General features: G+C 46.2%; 1 protein-coding gene across 1 annotated transcript in view; it reads right to left on the reverse strand.

Annotated features, from left to right (window-relative positions):
* Window positions 1-16,764, reverse strand: part of LOC147631511 (sulfatase and phosphatidylinositolglycan class N domain-containing protein) — a 169,651-nt gene that overhangs the window by 92,056 nt on the left and 60,831 nt on the right. Inside the window, exons 9-10 of the mRNA XM_086809907.1 lie at window positions 9,174-9,407; window positions 8,756-8,943 (exon numbers count right to left, since the gene is read on the reverse strand). Of these exons, the coding sequence (XP_086666033.1) occupies window positions 8,756-8,943; window positions 9,174-9,407 (422 nt within the window). The remainder of the gene's footprint in view (window positions 1-8,755; window positions 8,944-9,173; window positions 9,408-16,764) is intronic.

The following is a 16,764-nucleotide window of genomic DNA, read 5'->3' on the forward strand; positions in this document are numbered from 1 at the left end:
CCACTATCAAAATACCATGATGCATTCTGTCTGTCAGATGCAATGCAAGACATATCAGTGTCTGAAGCACTTGGTGTGTCACTAGTGCATGTGACCAAAAAAGTGTACTCTTCCTGGATTACATTAGCTGATTGCTGTGCTTTGTCATCAGAAGAGTCTGCTACTGCATTGCCTGCTTCTTTCCTTTTCTCTTTTGCAATCCGCTTCCTACATTCACTGATGTAGTGTCCAGGCTTATGGCAGTAGTGACATTTGCCCTTCTTTTTGGGCTTGTTTGCATCCCCTTTGTCAGACTTTTCACCACTAGAAGAGGGCTGTCCATGACCAGCCTTGCTAGACTGTTGTCGCCCATGCCTAAAGCTCTTTGCTTTACCCTTATCCTTGGCTGTAAATGCCTTTTCTCCACCACGGTTGCTCGATAAGTTTGCTCTTGTTTGCTCTTCCTGCAAGAGTAAACACACGAGCTCTTTAAAAGTGACGGGATCACCACCTCCTCTCATTGAGAGGTTGAGAGAGGTGTGAAAGCCCAAGTAGGAAGGCGGTAAAGAATGAAGAGTGTTGGTGACCATCTGTCTGTCCGGGATAACCTCATCAATGTTGAGCAATTGTTTCTGCAAATCTTTCACTTTGGTGAGATGATCTGCCATGGAGTCACCCTCATCCATAGAAAGAAGATCCAATTGCCTCTTCAAGTAGGCAACTCTTGCCTCGTTGCGTACCTAATACATTGCTTCCAATGTGTCCCATGCAAGCTTCGATGTCTTGCATGAACGAATGTGCGAAATAATAGTCCTTTTCACTGCAAGGGTTATCAATGACATGGACTGTGCATCTCTAGAGTCCCATCTCTTCTGCTCTTGTGTGGGAGCAGGATCTACATCAAGAGCTCTTTGAGCACCTCCCCTTTGAGGCGTGGCTGGCTGTATGGTAAGTGGACATGTGTCATCACCACACACGATGCCCCAAAGCCCTTTGGCTACCAGCAAATTACGGATCATGAAACTCCAGAGGGAGTAGTTAGATCCATCCAGCTTGTCCTCCTGGGTGAGCACACCAAATACATCTGTAGCATTCTGTGCCATGTCAACAAAATATATCTGCAAGCAAACCAAGCACCAATGTGCACTGCCAGGCAACCAAATGTCCTGTGCAAATGTATGCCTGCAAACCAAAGCAAGTGTAAACCTGCACCAAATTGTCCAATTACACACAATGTGTATACATACGCGACAAATCGCAGCTGTAATGCCCAATTTTATGCTCCAATCAAAAAATCCCCAATTTTTATGCACTCCAATCGCTTCAATGTGCATCTAATTGGCCAATTTTCACAAAAGCCTCAAATTTCTGCAAGTGAAAGAGGTTCAATTTGCTAATTTTGACCTCAATTTTGAAAACCCCCAAATTTCTGCAAATTTTCTTTGAATTTGACTTGCACAGAAGTGTCTGCAAAATCTGCATATGATCTGCACTGGAATGGCTGCAAAATCTTGTATTTGTATTTGACCCAAAATGTGTACAGAGAAATACCTTCGGGCAAGGGCAGCACGCTTGGAGCATACAGTCGAATAGAGCTAACAGGCGTCGGAGGGAGCCAGCAGGGCGGCGGATGGCTGTGGGCAGCCGACGAGGAGAAGGACGCGTTGCAGCTGGGCAGCCGTTGAGGAATCGTTGCAGATGGGCACTTGTTGAGCTAGTCGCTGGAGTCGTTGGCGGCGAACACAGGTGACGGACATTCAGATGCAAGCGCTAGGCGCTGGCGATGGGTAGGACCCTCCGAGACGGAGCAGTGACGCAAGGCGCTGGTGTCAGGCAGGACCCGCCGGGACGGAGGCGTTGGAGGTGGGCAGGACCCGCCGGCGGCCTTGGACCAGCACGAAGGGTGCTGGGAGGTCGAAGCCGGAACGGAGCAGGACGGCGCTGCGTGCGGAGGTCGGAGCAGCGGACGGACGGACGCCACGTGGACGGAACAGCAACAGGCGTCGACAACCGTTGTGGAGCAGGACGGACGGCGTGGCAGGTACCTGCAGGCCGGAATGGAACACGCCGACGGAACGGGACGGCAGGTGGGAGGCGACCTGGGCGAAGGCGGTGCTAGGACGCCGCCGGCTGCAGAGGGCGGTGCCGCCCGCAAGCTAGGCCTACCAATCAAGTGTACACTACCAATCTACCTTGCCAAATTTTTTAGGTCTCTCAGCAACCCCATGTGGAATACTGAGTGGACACGAAAGTTGCAGAGTATTGTGGGGCATTTGGGATCTTCGTTAAGCAAGATTTCTATATGGGGGAACAAAGAAAACCAAAAAAACCAAAAAAAAAACCCCAAAAAAAAACTCGTACAGTACGAAACCGTACGATACCGTATTGTACGAACTGTACGGTACGAGAGGGTTCGTACCGGTACGAGAAACAGCTATGCTTTCCGTCAGCACCGAATGGTAGTGGTTGGTGGGGTCTTGTGAAAGATTCCATTTCTCCTAAGGGACTACTAGACAATAATTAGCAAAGATGTTTTATACTGAGCCAGAGATCTGATACCATGTAAGAGAATACAACGCACTGTACACAAGAGAACACTCACAAAAAGTATGATCTTTCACAACACAATACTTTAAAGCTCCAATTGCACAATAATAGAGATAGAGAAGAATATTGTATTACTAAAGTGATCTCAGTCTCTCCCTATGCATCTGTCATCCTCGATATTGACAACAAACCCTCATTGAGCAAAAGAGGACATTGACAACAAAATCTTCTTAATCCCAGGCACGTAAAGTACATCTGCCAAGCATAAATATGTGCCATCAGCTACTATGAGTACAATCTCACCAATGATGTCTTTTACAGGATAAGAATGATTATTTGCACATGAGACTACTTACCTTCTAGGGTAGCCCCTAGCTTTGTGAACATATCCCTCTTGGAGGTGGTGTCTAGAGGCCCCGTTATCAAAATACCATACAACTTGTTTCTCATCCACACTTAGAGACATGCTCTTGAGAAGCATCATTGCTGCATACAAGAAAAGCCCAATCATCCTGCACATAATTTGTTGATGCATCATCTTTACCTACAAAAGTAGTAGAAGAATCACCAACAACCATATGAGATTCTTTATTCTTCTCTTTGACTATCCTCTTTTTGTATTCATCAATATGATGCCTTGGCTTCTTGCAGTAATGGCACTTGCTCTTTTTCTTGGGCTTGCATGCATCATCCGTCTCCCTCTTTGATGGATGTTCGGAATCAGCCCTTAGCTTATAGCCACCAGTTTTACCTTTGGCTTTCTTATGTGCCACAAACCTGATCATGGCCACGCATACCCATAGACATGTTCTTCCTCGTCTGCTCTTCTTTTGCAAGCAAAAGCCCCACCAAGTCTTGGAATGTGAGTGGGTTTCCCCTTAGACAGGTTGAGCGACATGTGGAAGCTCAAGTATGATGCAGACAAAGAGTTAAGCGTCGTAGACAATCGCTTTTGCTATCCGGAATCACTTCATCAATGTATAACAACTTCTCACGAAGATACTAGATCTTCGTGAAGTGATCCGACATGATGTCCCCCTCATTTATTTGCATACTATCAAGCGGTCTTTTCAAATACATAACCATGGCCTCATTCCTGGCCTCATATATGGCCTCCAAAGTATCCCAAGCATGCGTTAACGTCTTGCAAGACCGGATATGAGGTATAATTATCCTCTTGTCCAGCAAAGCAATTAAGGACATGGCATGTGCATCTCCCGCATCCCATCTTCTTTTCTCCTGTGAGGGCATAGGAGGTGCTGCAAGTTGGACTTGGGCCTGTTGACCACCACGCCCATCACCTCTTTCAAGCATGCCAAGCGCCATGTCTATAGGACGGGTATTATCCCCGCTCACAAAACTCCATAGGCCCTTGGCCATAAACAAGTTTTTTATCATAAAGAACCGCAAGGAGTAATTACTCTAGTCGAGCTTGTCTTCCTACACCAAATACATCTCAAGCATTTTGTGCCATTTCTAACTCAAATTGTTAGAATTAGTGCATCTCAGTGTTACGGGGTTAAGCCTAATTTATGGGCATTTATCTATTTTTCACATGGTTTATTGGTCTTGGGCCAATCAACCGGCTTCTAGCCTCCATATATAAAGGGTCTATCCTCCATATATAAAGGGTCTCCCATCATCACTTGTATTTAATCCATTCCCTTGCACATTGTTCAACATCTCTTGCTGGCTATTGCCATTGTAATGCCTATTGCTATCATAAAAGGTGATCTTGTCCACAAGCTCTCTCTACTCTCTCTCTTGTTCAGTTTATGCTTCCGCCTGTGCATTCTCCAACATGGTATCACTCACTTAGGTTCAGGCTGCTCCATCCTTTTGCAAATTGCTCGTCGTCTTCAACTTTGCTGTGCGTTTTGCTTCCATAGCTTCTCTGGCTGCTCAGTCTCCTATAGTGGCTGCATTTTTGTAACTTGCTGTGTTTTCTGGTCCAGCCACCATCTGCTTGCTTTCGGCCAGCCACCATCTGCTTGTTTTCCGGTCCAGCCACCATCTGCTTGCTTTCGGCCAGCCCTCAAGACTGCATTTTGCTCCACAAAGGCAGGTTGTGAGGTGTTTTGCTGCGTTTTCTACTTCAGCTTCTGTTTGTGGTGAGTTTCTTGCATGTGGTGTTGCCACATCTTCTTCTTCCTCCACAAGTCCCTACCCTTCCGGTAGAAGGTTCCCGGTGGTTCTAGGAATGTTTTGCTGCTGTCCAGCCTCTTTCTCTCTCAGATTTGAGAGGGGGCTGATTGGTTTTGGAGCCTTGCTTCGTTGGAAAGCACTTGAGAGAGTCTTGTAGAGCTGAGATTTGTGTTCTTTGTTGCTGTGGATATGGCTCCCCCCTGTACGAACAAGGACGACCAGTTGAAAGCACCCAACTATGCCCATTGGAAGTTGCAAATGTGGATCTGGTTCATCCACAAGGATTTGTGGGATATTGTTCAGGGCAATGAGAAGAAGCCCGAGCGTCCTCAGAACTCTAGGCGATGGACTCAGAATCAAGAGGATGAATTCCTTGCGGAATTACAAGACTGGAAGAATCACGATTCGAAGGTGAATTCGGTGCTTGTGCGGACCATCTCAGAGGAGGTCTCACCGGCCATGCAAACTCTCACTAGTGCTCATTAGGTATGGTCTAAATTGGAGGATCTCTTTGCTCGTGATTCGTCGATGAGGGCAGCTTTTTGCAAGGGCAACTCTACGGTTTGTTATTTCCTACAAGCAATTCTATGGAGTCGTTCCTCATGAAGGCCAAGGTTATCCATGACCACTTACTGGCAATGGGTGCTGCTTTGTCCTCTGCTTAACTGGCTGCACTTATCCTCACCAAGCTTCCCCAAGACCAAGATGTGATTTATCGATCTTTGAGGTGCCATGTCACATCCACTTAGTTGGATTTTGATGATCTTAGCTCCCTACTCTTGGAGGAAGAGTTCGTCCTTGTTTCTCAGGGTAAGATAAAGGTGTCTCTTAACAATTCTAATCAGTCACTTACTTCAGTTCAAAAGAAAGGTCAGAGTCGCTGCTCTTCTTGTGAAAAGAGAGGACATCTGTCCAAGGATTGTTTGTCCAAGAAGAAGGTCAAGACCAAGGGCAAGTCTTCATCTCAAAAAAAGGACAAAGATACGACACACGACAGTAATACAGATTCTAGTACCACTTCTAGGGCTCCCAGGGCACTTCCGGCTTAGAAGGACCCAGATGGTGTACTTCTCTAGTATACATGTAGTTCCCCCCATGTGCTTCCAACCAGAGGAGGCTTGTGGGCAGAAGAGGGGACTGATTGCAGCTCCACTTTACTAGTGCATGGGGACCGTGATTCGGAGTTCCAAGCGTTAGATATTTGGCAGGACATGGTTATCTTTGGTGTAGCAGAGATTATGAACTGGATCTGTTCCGAGTTCACTATTTGGGGCTTTTGGGACATGATGTGTTTTCCATCCACTGTTGGGGATTATAAGCACGGTGTGTCTAGAAGCTCATCATCTATTCTTGGAGTTCACTGCACACTTGTGTGGGAATTCGTAGCCAAGCAAAGTTCCTTGCTGTTCGTGGTGGCATTTTGTTTCGAGGAAACAGGTTGGCCGGTGCTCTCTTTGAGGTGATTTTAGTATTCGCGGTTGTTGGAGGGTCCATGGTTGCATCTTCATCAACTTATCTTCTTCAGACTCTTGCACACTATGAGCTGCAGAGGGGGTGTTAGAATTAGTGCATCTCAGTGTTATGGAGTCGAGCCTATTTTATGGGAATTTATCTATTTTTCACATGGTTTATTGGTCTTGGACCAATCTGCCAGCTTCATCATGCAGTCAGCCAGCTACTGGCCTCCCTATATAAAGAGTCTCCCATCATCACTTGTATTTAGTCCATTCCCTTGCACATTGTTCAACATCTCTTGCTGGCTATTGCCATTGTAAAGCCTATTGCTATTTTAAAAGGTGATCTTGTCCACAAGTTCCCTCTACTCTCTCTTTTGTTCAGTTAATCCTTTTGCCTGTGCATTCTCCAACACAAACGTACGGGCAACAATGCACATAATCTCGGAAAACGTTTTTTGTCAACTTCTCCTTGGAAAATGAAACCATAGTCACCAGAAACAAGAAACGAGAACGGAAATGTACGAGGAATGGAAACACGAAAACGAGTTTTTAGGGGTGGAAACGGCCGTTTCCTATGACACTATAACTTGGGAAACAAAAAACGGCCATGGAAACGGATGGGGTCTGGAAATGGAGAAACGTGTTTCTAGGGACTGAAACGACCGTTTCCTATGACTATGAATGCAATACACTACAAACTGCCTTGTAGCAGCCAAGACAAAAAAGTCCTGTGGAGAGAGAAATTGACAGTTGAAGGCAGAATTGACGAGAAATTTTGTTATCTTGAAGGTTAAATGTCCCAATTTGTGATGTAATTGCAAAAAGCACCAAATTTTAAAATTTGCACGTGTTGCAAGTTCAAATGCGAGCAGGTACTAATGGTACAAACAGTACGGATTGCAAGTATGGAAACTACGGGCATCGCGCGATGATAAACGAACATGTTCGCGACAACACAACGTTGTAATCTCAAGCATGTGTCATGTATGCTATAATAGAATTTGAATTCCAAGAAATGATACACCTCCAAATCAATAAAGCCCTTGGCCGGGCAGTCCCCATCAACGAGGGGCTGCCCCAGGTGCTAGACAGGCAGACTACAGTTAGCAGATGCCCAAGTCATAGTAGTTAGGGGGTTGTTTGAAACGGGTTTCCTAAGAGTATCAAACGCGTTTCAAACGGTTTTCGTAAAATCAGCCCAAAGTATATGTAAAAATAACACTAAATGCACAGAATACATGGAAACAGTCTACAGTCTTTGAATCACAAATAACAAAAATCATATAATCATCCATCAATGTCAAATGATCATGATTCATAGACCATGGTCCACTGTCCATGATCCATGATCCAATCATCCATCATTCCATGCCACAAAAAAAAACATACATGACACTACATAAAAAAAATTATCAAAAGAGTCGCACAAATTTCGACGTTAGATTTGGGGCCAAAAAAAAAAAAGTCGAGAAAATTGCTTTTAAAAAAACGCGATTCCTACAAGGAAATGTTTCAGAAACCTTTCCAAGTTTCCTTCCCTGTAGGAAACGTGTTTCCTAACTACGATGGCCCCATGCGGACGTACACCCAAATGTGGACATGGCAGACTGAAGGGGTAGATCGGCAAGGTTGGGCAATGAGAAATGCAGACAAGCCAGAAAGGTGCTAGAAAAGTGACTTCGCCATAGTACATGATTGGGCCAAAAGATTGACGCCTTAAAGAAAGGCCTAAGAGAGGTAAAAAGAACAAAACCAACTGCAAAGAATTGTGTTCACCAAAAATAATTATTTTTCAGCAATAGTCCACTTGTTCTCACCTCAATCTTGCAAATGGGGCTTTCCTTCACCTAAGCCGACGTACTTCCACTATTGGAACAGCTAGAAGGTGTAGATTTCAGCCCCAAATTTCAACAAGTTTCCTCTTCCACCTTCAGCCAATGTTTGCTTGCAGACACATGCAACTTGAGTTGTTCGGAAGATTTGGTCTTGGAGAAGAGTTTAGGTCTTCCCTTCAGCTTTCAATCATTTGACAAATTTTGGCATTTGGTATGTTTTGTGATAGAATTATAGTAAGAGTTGTAGGTTATAGGTGTGTGCTCATGTTTCTGTTAAGTCTTCCATTGGATTAATCATCTCTGTTAACACAAGCACCCAACCAGCAGCCTTACACGAGGTATTTCATGTGCTCCACTACCTCAATTCCTTGTCCAAGATAAGTGATAATTGGCCCTCCTTGGGTTTAGGTGTGTTGACAATCATTGTGTTTGTTTTCTCCACATTGATAATAGCCCAAAGCATTTACAAAATTGATCCAAAACAAGCATCAAGTTTTGCGGATCCTCCTGACTAAATGTAGAAAAGAGCATACTGCCCAAATTAAGGTCCATAAATACATTCTTCCTATGCAAAGGTCATAAACATTGATTGTAGTTCATCTATGCCAGCAGCAGTGCTTAACCCTCATATTACTAAAACATGGTTGCAACGTCCCTTGTTTCCTCTTACGTTCTTCTCATAAAGGCAGGCAACTACTGTTTTACAACGTAGTGGCACCCCAGTGTTTGAATATCATTCGTTTCATAATGCATACAACAAAAATAAGTATCAAGAGAATTCTAAACACTTACACAAAGAGAATATTGTCTGTAATCTGCACAGGCATGAGGGTAAAGCCCGAAAGAAACCAGCATGAAGCCCACACAAACGCCGGTATCATAGACAAGCCTTGAGTGTTGCATGAGACGACCACTGCACCCACAACTCCCGCAACAAGAAAGACTCCTGTGTACAGCTCCCTTTTAAAAAAGCTGAGAACCTAGTCAAAGACAAGAAGAAACAGGAAGCTTTGAGTACTTCTCAGCAGAGCAGGGAGCCCAACAAACGAGCTTTCTTGATGGTACACAATAACAACATCCTTGCTTGTGCACGGAAGACTGAAAATTAAGGTGCTGCATACAGAAATTTGACACATTTAATCTACAAACACCTCAATATAGTAAGAAAGATCCAAAATTTTAGCATGTGCCTTGAAAGGCAGAAGCCTACCAACACTTCCAATACCACAAAGGATATGCCCATGGCAAAGGACACCCTAATGAAGAAGGCGAGTTTTGCTGTCCGTATAGCACTCCACATACTGCTAAGAATGTTTGCATCACTTATGATTTCTGTCCAAAAAAGCAACGCAAGCGCAAGGTACAAATGATATAACATTGGTGCATGCTCAATTAAAAGAACAATTGAGCAGACTCCCATTATAGCAGCTCCAGAGGTATGCACCTGATCAACCATGTCGAACACACACATACCTTAGAGACTTCACATTAATTTTATGGTGCTTACACAGTTAAATTGTGCATGTACCGGCATGCATCTGCGCATATTGTATGTATGCATGTGTGTGCATGCATGTATGTGTATAAATTACTCTACTTCTCCTTATATTTGTTTTATTTTTTAATATTTATATATGAACATGTGTGTGGATGGATGTATGTATGTACGTATGTACATACATGTGTGTGTGTGTGTGTGTGTGTGTGTGTGTGTGAACACACACAGATATAAATACATATATGTATCTAATATACGTACACACACACGTGTGTGTGTGTGTGTGTGTGTGTGTGAACACACATAGATATAAATACATATATGTATCTATATATATACATATCTATAGATATGTATGTATGTATACCTCTACCTCTCTCTCTCTCTCTCTCTCTCTCTCTCTCTCTCTCTCTCTCTCGGTTGAATCACCTGGAGAGCAATGCGGTATATTAAAAAGATGTACAGAGGCTTTATAAGAAGCTGGATGATATGTAGAACGACCTTAGTTGTCACGGTACGAAAATACGATACCGTACGATACGATACCATACGGGAATTTTTGGTACGATATGAAATTTTCGGATACCGTACGATAAAATACGGTTTTTATTTTTTACACTTACAACCTATGGAGCTTCAAGCTTGAATGTGAGGGAAGGTTGGGAGGGGAGGAGTCTGCAGTGCTTGAGGAACCAGAACATGGATATGTGTCTCTCCCGGTTGGATCTCCCGATTGTCTCCAAAAAAGAACCTGGATGGGTAATGCAATACCAAACCCAGTGTAGCGTTTATGACTAAGGGACCGTCCTTGCACAAATACGAGGAGTGCATCTAGGGTGATAAGTTTAGGGACTCCTCTCTAGATCAAAATGGCCATGTCCAAATCTTCTCCCTCGTGCATAACGTGAGAATCTAATTGTCTAGCCTACCTATACCAGGGATCCCCAAGTGATGTAGCAAGATTCTCTCATCCTACCAATCAAGTGTACACTACCACTCTACCTTGCCAGATTTTTTAGGTCTCTCAACAACCCCATATGGAAAACTGAGTGGACACGAGAGTTGCGAAGCATTGCGAGCATTTGGGATCTTCATAAAGCAGGGTTTCTATATTTTTTTAGCATTTGGAATATTTTTTTTCAAGGAAAAAATTTATTTTAAAAAAAAACTCGTACCGTACGAACCCATTCGTACCGGTACGAGAAACAACTATGAGAACGACCATACAAAGGAGGTGCATAGCCTCAAGGAGGAGTTGCAAGACAGGGATTGCACAATCCAAGCCTTGGTGTTGGAGATACAGAACTGTAAAGAAGAGCTCACAGCTGTTAGAGAGGTAAAGGGGGATGGAATAAAAGCTATGGAGCTGGAACTACAGGCATACATTGAAGAACTAGTGGCTCTCAAGTAGACCAAGGAGGAGGAGGAAAAAGGAATGGTCTATTGCCGAGGCTTTCTCCATGGAGATTGCACACCTTAAGGATGCAAATGCCAAACTCCAGTTGGCATCTGAGGACCTCCGGGGGGGGCTGGATACCCTCCAGAAAGAACTTAATGATTGCAAAAATGGCATTCAGGAGGAAGAGGAGCTCACACCTCTCTTGGAAGAAGTGGAAGGCCTCAAGATCAAGTTACAAGAGGGTCTTGTAGTCAAAAAAAAAAAGGGAGATGGAGACGGGATGGGCAGAGGTGGTTAAACAAGAGATTGAGAAGGGTGGACTCAAGTGACCAAAAAGCACCAACCCACCCCTACCCCTACCATCATCCATGATGCTTTGGAGGAAGAGAAGAAACAACGAACGCGGGCACTCAACATACGGGTGTCTGGCAAGAAGGAAGGGGCCTCAGCAAAAGACAATGCTATGGCCTTGTGCCACAAGCTAGGAGTGGACACTGGAGGTACCACCCCCCCCCCCCCCCCCCTCTTCCTTTAGGGATGTTTGGACAATGGAGGGCAGGGAAGGATACTACTCGAGAGCGTCCTTTGCTCGAGGTTCCCAAATTCAGTTAGCAGACAGTCTTTCCTTGAAAGACGCATAGTCTTGAAAGGAGAGAAAATCCACCTAGACGATGATCTTACTCCCACACAGGTAGCTCATTGGAGGGTGAGCATGGTCCAGGTACACGAGGCCTGCAAGGCAGGTAAGTGGGCTGCCTACAGAGACGGCCGTGCCATCATTACCGAGAGGTGTCCCAAATAGGGACACGGGGCCTGTGGGACCCAATGCCTGCCATTAGCAGTTTGGAACTGCAATGGTGCACTTTGGTCCGACCCGCGGGGGGGGCGGGGGTGGGAATGCAGGAGGTTATTACAGGCAGAGAGATCATCTTTTACAAAGAGACACATCAGAGTCCCGAAAGGGGCTTACCACACGTCGCTGGATACCAGTGGGAGTCAGCATACAGAGGCAAGGCCCACACTTCACGAGGGGTACGAGGATCTGGAGGAGTGGCCGTATTGTTCGGGATACACTTACAGCAGATGATCCAGGTGGTCCGGAGAGATGAGGAAGCGAGATACATGTGGCTGAGACTGCACATTAGCGCAGAGAAGATTATCTACATCACGGTCTGTTACTTTTCCCCGGAGACATCGCACTACGCACACCAGGGGGAGTCTCCATACCTACCACTCCATGAGGATATCACAGAGTTTTCCAGTTTGGGTGAAGTTCTCCTACTTGGAGATCTCAACGCCAGGACGGCAGTCACCAGACCCCACTCTTTGACTTGGATGATCCCATCATTCTTCAGGAGATGAATCCACATGAGACAGGATTGCAGAGGACTTCTTGGGATTGTGGGGCAGGCACATCTTTTGGCAAACACTTCATCGATTTAGGGGCTGCTCACAATCTTGTTATTTATAACAGGATTGCCCGATGGCCTCATCTGGCGAGTTCACCTGTTTTCCGTTCAAAGGATGCTCCAGCACAGTGGACTACTTGATGGGATCTCCAGCTTTGATACCACTCATTCTAGATTTCCACATACCCCCTCCCCCCATCAGAGCAGATCACACTTACCTCACCTTTAGTCTTTCATGCACACATCCTACCACCCACCACCCACATCATACACACAGGTCCACTTCCATCATGACCTAGATGAAGTTTACTCGCATCACATCTACCACCAGCTCAGTCACATGGATCCATCTGTCCCACTGGCCACCCTCTCCTCCACACATCTGCCACAGCTTCCTTCCCATGCATGCATCGGACCACCGCCAAACCTCCTTACCGATCCATGCCCCAAAATAGCTGGTATGACGATGAGTGCCGGACCACACATTCTTGCCTCGAGCACAAGAGAGTGAGCAGACAGATCACGCTGTGAAAAACGCAGCGTATCTTCCACTCTCTTACTCGTTGCAAGAAGCGGAATATAAAAAAAAAACAGTGCAAGGATGACTTATACCAGCTCTTTATGGGACCGAATTGCAAGGGGCTTGGCGTATACTCTGTCCACACCTATTACCGACCCTTCTATCTGGTATTCATACGCCCATGCCCTATACCACATACCTAACCAACCCCCACTCCCCTCACCACCAGAACCCCAACCCACCACATCCACCCTTTTTACCCCTAATAATGTAGCCAAGGCCATCCGCAAGTTGAGGAATGGACAGGCACGTGATCATGAGGGGTTGCTTGCTGAGCATCTATCGCCATGCTTGTGACACCCTCGCGCCCCTCCTGGCCCATATGTTTAATCGGGCTGTCTGCAATGGCTTTCCATCTTCATGGACCCCTAATACCATTGCCCCCATACTCGAAGCCGGAGATCCCCTAGATCCAGGGAATCACAGTCCTGTCATGATTGGCCATACAATGGCCAAGCTTTATGGATTAGTATATTGGAGATGGAGCTTAGTACATTAGCAGAGAGACATGGATACAGAGCCCCAAGTCAGGCAGGATTTTGGAGGACTTTCTCCACCCTTGACAACATCTTTACTCTCCGGGCCTTCATTGAGGAGGCTAAGGCTCGGTGCCATCGAGTTTACTGCTACTTCGTGGACTTCCGGAAAGCCTTCAACACGATGCCTTGAGACCACCTTCTTCCCTGCCTCCAGACTCTAGAGGTACCAACAGACATGATTTGGGGCATCATTGTTCTTTATGAGTCCGTCATTAGACAGCTCCGGGCTCCAGGAGGTATGTTAGAGGAGATCTACAGCACCCTTGGGGTGAAGCAGGGCTGTCCACTCTACCCTACTCTATTCGGCATTTACATAGATGAGATCGTGGATTTTATTGCGCAGATAGGTGGGACTGGTCAGAGAGGGATTTGGTCCACTGACTCAGATCATTGATTACTCTAACCAGCGATGCTTGGGGCTCTTTCTACCAAAGCTTCGCAGACACAAAGAGTCCCTTCTTAGAGATCCTCGCCCACGAGCACCCCCTGGACCTCGGTAGCAGCCCATTACCAGTTTCTTCCAGAGACAGGCTTAGGATGACGAGAGGCTGGATCCCACCACACAGCTACCAGCTCGAGCCCTTCCTAATAGAGATCCCACACCGCCACGTGGAGTCATCCTCGCCCGAGCCGATACTTTACACAGCAGGCTAGACGCCCACCTCCACCCAAACGCCCACCATCTACCCGTCAGAGAAAATACGGAATACGCTCCACCGACACTGATCAACCCCTTCCAACCCAGTGGTATGTCACGGATATCTGATCTACTTGTATCACCCATGCTAGATATCCTAGATGACCCTCTATCCACCCTCGGGGATGATTATACTAGCTCTGATGATGATGTATTGTCATGGCAGTTTCTAGGCAGCTGTTTCTCGTCTTTCATTAGTAACTTATATTTTCAGTTTCAGTTTCATTTTCTCTTTCTTTTGTTCCATGGCAAAGATATAACGAGAACTATGATGTAATTTTTCTTAGACCCTATGGGTCTTTTGAAGACAATTAATATAACTCTCTCTCTCTCTCTCTCTTTTGCTGTTGTTTCTAGGGTTTCACCTGTGTTTCTAGGGTTTTGTTGTTTTTTAGGGTTTCACCTCTGTTTTAGGGTTTCGCCTCTGTTTTTAGGGTTTCGTCCTACTAATCTTTAGCGTTTTTTGCTGCTGTTTTAGGGTTCTTGCCTGCGTTTGAGGGTTTCATCTTTGTTTTAAGGTTTCCGCCTTCTCTCTCTCTCTCTCTCTCTCTCTCTCTCTCTCTCTCTCAGGGCTGTGCCATCTTCCTGCTGCAGGTCATGACTTTGACCTGAGCTTCCCGCCCCTCAAAGGAGAACCCTTCAGCCCAAGATGACAAGATGACAGAAATAGGATGGACGGCAAGGCAAGTTGCAGGGTGTCCTGGATGCACTAGCAATAGAGGCAAAAGGAAAGATTGGAGGCATTATCAAGGAGGGACTGGAGCACCCGAGGGATATCATTTGCCTACAAGAAGAACAGTATAACAAACAGATACAAGAAATAGAGGCTATGCATGAAAAAGAAATGAAGAAAATCAGAGATGAGAAGCCTGTCCACCAGCTAGAACTCAGACAGCTAAGGGAGGAGGTCAAGAACCTCCATTCTGAGATAACAGCCATTCGGTAAGCCACAAGGATGGAGGAAGGTGAGTTCTCCAGGGAAGGGTCTGGAACCCAGTGTGCAAGAAAATTTACAGACAGCCAAGAAGGAATTGGAGGAAACTAAGAAGGAGATGGAGAAGGGCTGGGCTGATATGGTCAAGGAGGAATTCCAGAAAGAATGAACACAGGTCACTCAGACAGCCGGTACCCACCACCCCCACCATCATCAATGATACCCTGGAAGAAGAGAAAAGGAGGAAAATCAGAGCCCTACACGTCAAGGTAGTGGGATGGAAAGAAGGTACATCAGCTAAGGAAGATGCCGTGGCCCTTTGTGGCAAACTTGGAGCCCCTGATACCACCCTTGTGGAGTCTTGGAGGGTAGGTAAAGACACAACAAGGGAAAGGGCCCTCATCGTTAAATTTGGAGATATGGAAACCAGGCAGGCATTCCTTGCAAGAAAGAGAGCCCTCGAAGGGGAGAAGATTTACCTTGAGGATGGCCTCACTCCAGTGCAAGTGGCACACAGGAAGGAGTGCATGCCACGCATCTTGGAGGCACAGAAGGACAGAAATGGGCAGCGGGAGGCTGATTATCGCACAGAGAGACGTGCCAAATGATGGCACATGACTTGAGACCAGTCTTCATATTGCAATCTGGAATTGTAATGGGGGCCTGCGACTAGATGCAGTATTATTTGAGGTGACTTTCAAGGACCGGGATAAAGCCTTGTATACAGAGACACACCCGTGCCAGGGGAGTACGCTACTACCTGGAGTAGCAGGATATAGGTGGGAATCGGTCCATCACCTCCAGCCACGCATCACTGGAGGGACCAGGGGATCTGGAGGTGTAGCTATGCCTACAGACAGAAGCTCCACAATATGATACAGGTGATTAGACGGGATGAGAAGGCACTGTACATGTGGATAAGGGTCTGGACAGAGGATGCCTGTGGCATATATATTGCAGTTTGTTACTTCGCCCCAGCCAAATCCTCATATGCATCCAGGGAACACTGACCATACCAGGCCCTTAACAGTGACATAGCTGAGTTCTCCAGGACTTCAATGCCCGGACTGCCAGTGTTCAGGTGCCCTTTCTTGTGACAGAGGACCCCATGTACCAGGAGGTTGATATTGAGGAAAGTGAGGTTAGCCGAACTTCAGCAGATATGGCACCACGCACAACATATGGAGACTACCTACTCGACTTGGGGGGAGCTCATGGATTGGCCATATTTAATGGCATGGCTCGTTGGCCAGGCTCAGAAGCATTCACATCTTACCCTAAGAGATATGGATCTAGTACGGTGGACTATCTCATGGGCTCACTCTCACTGATACCTCTCATTTCAAGGTTCACTGTCTCACCCAGATCTATTGGAGTTGCAGATGATCATGCCTACCTGGCCTTCTCTCTCACCTGCAGATACACCACTCAGCCATCCACCATACCCTATCCCTGCTACCCGAAGTACCACTTCACCAAAGAAACATCACCCATCTATTCTGATCACCTCTACCGCAGCCTCTTCAACCTAGATCCACATGGTCCTGTGGATGACTTTACTACCCAGCTAGCCGACAAACTCTACACATCAGCATCCATAGCTTTCCCTCATAACCAAGGCACCTCCAAGCCACCCTGCGGAAACGTCCCACAGAATAGTTGGTATGATGAGGAACGCCAAGAGACCCGAACCCGCCTCCACCACGAGGTAGCCCAGGGCTCCACCACACATCGACAGGCCCTCA

Source organism: Cibotium barometz, chromosome 15 (assembly GCF_041138505.1).
Source record: "Cibotium barometz isolate CiBa-2024 chromosome 15, ASM4113850v1, whole genome shotgun sequence".
Classification (NCBI taxonomy): Eukaryota; Viridiplantae; Streptophyta; class Polypodiopsida; order Cyatheales; family Cibotiaceae; genus Cibotium; species Cibotium barometz.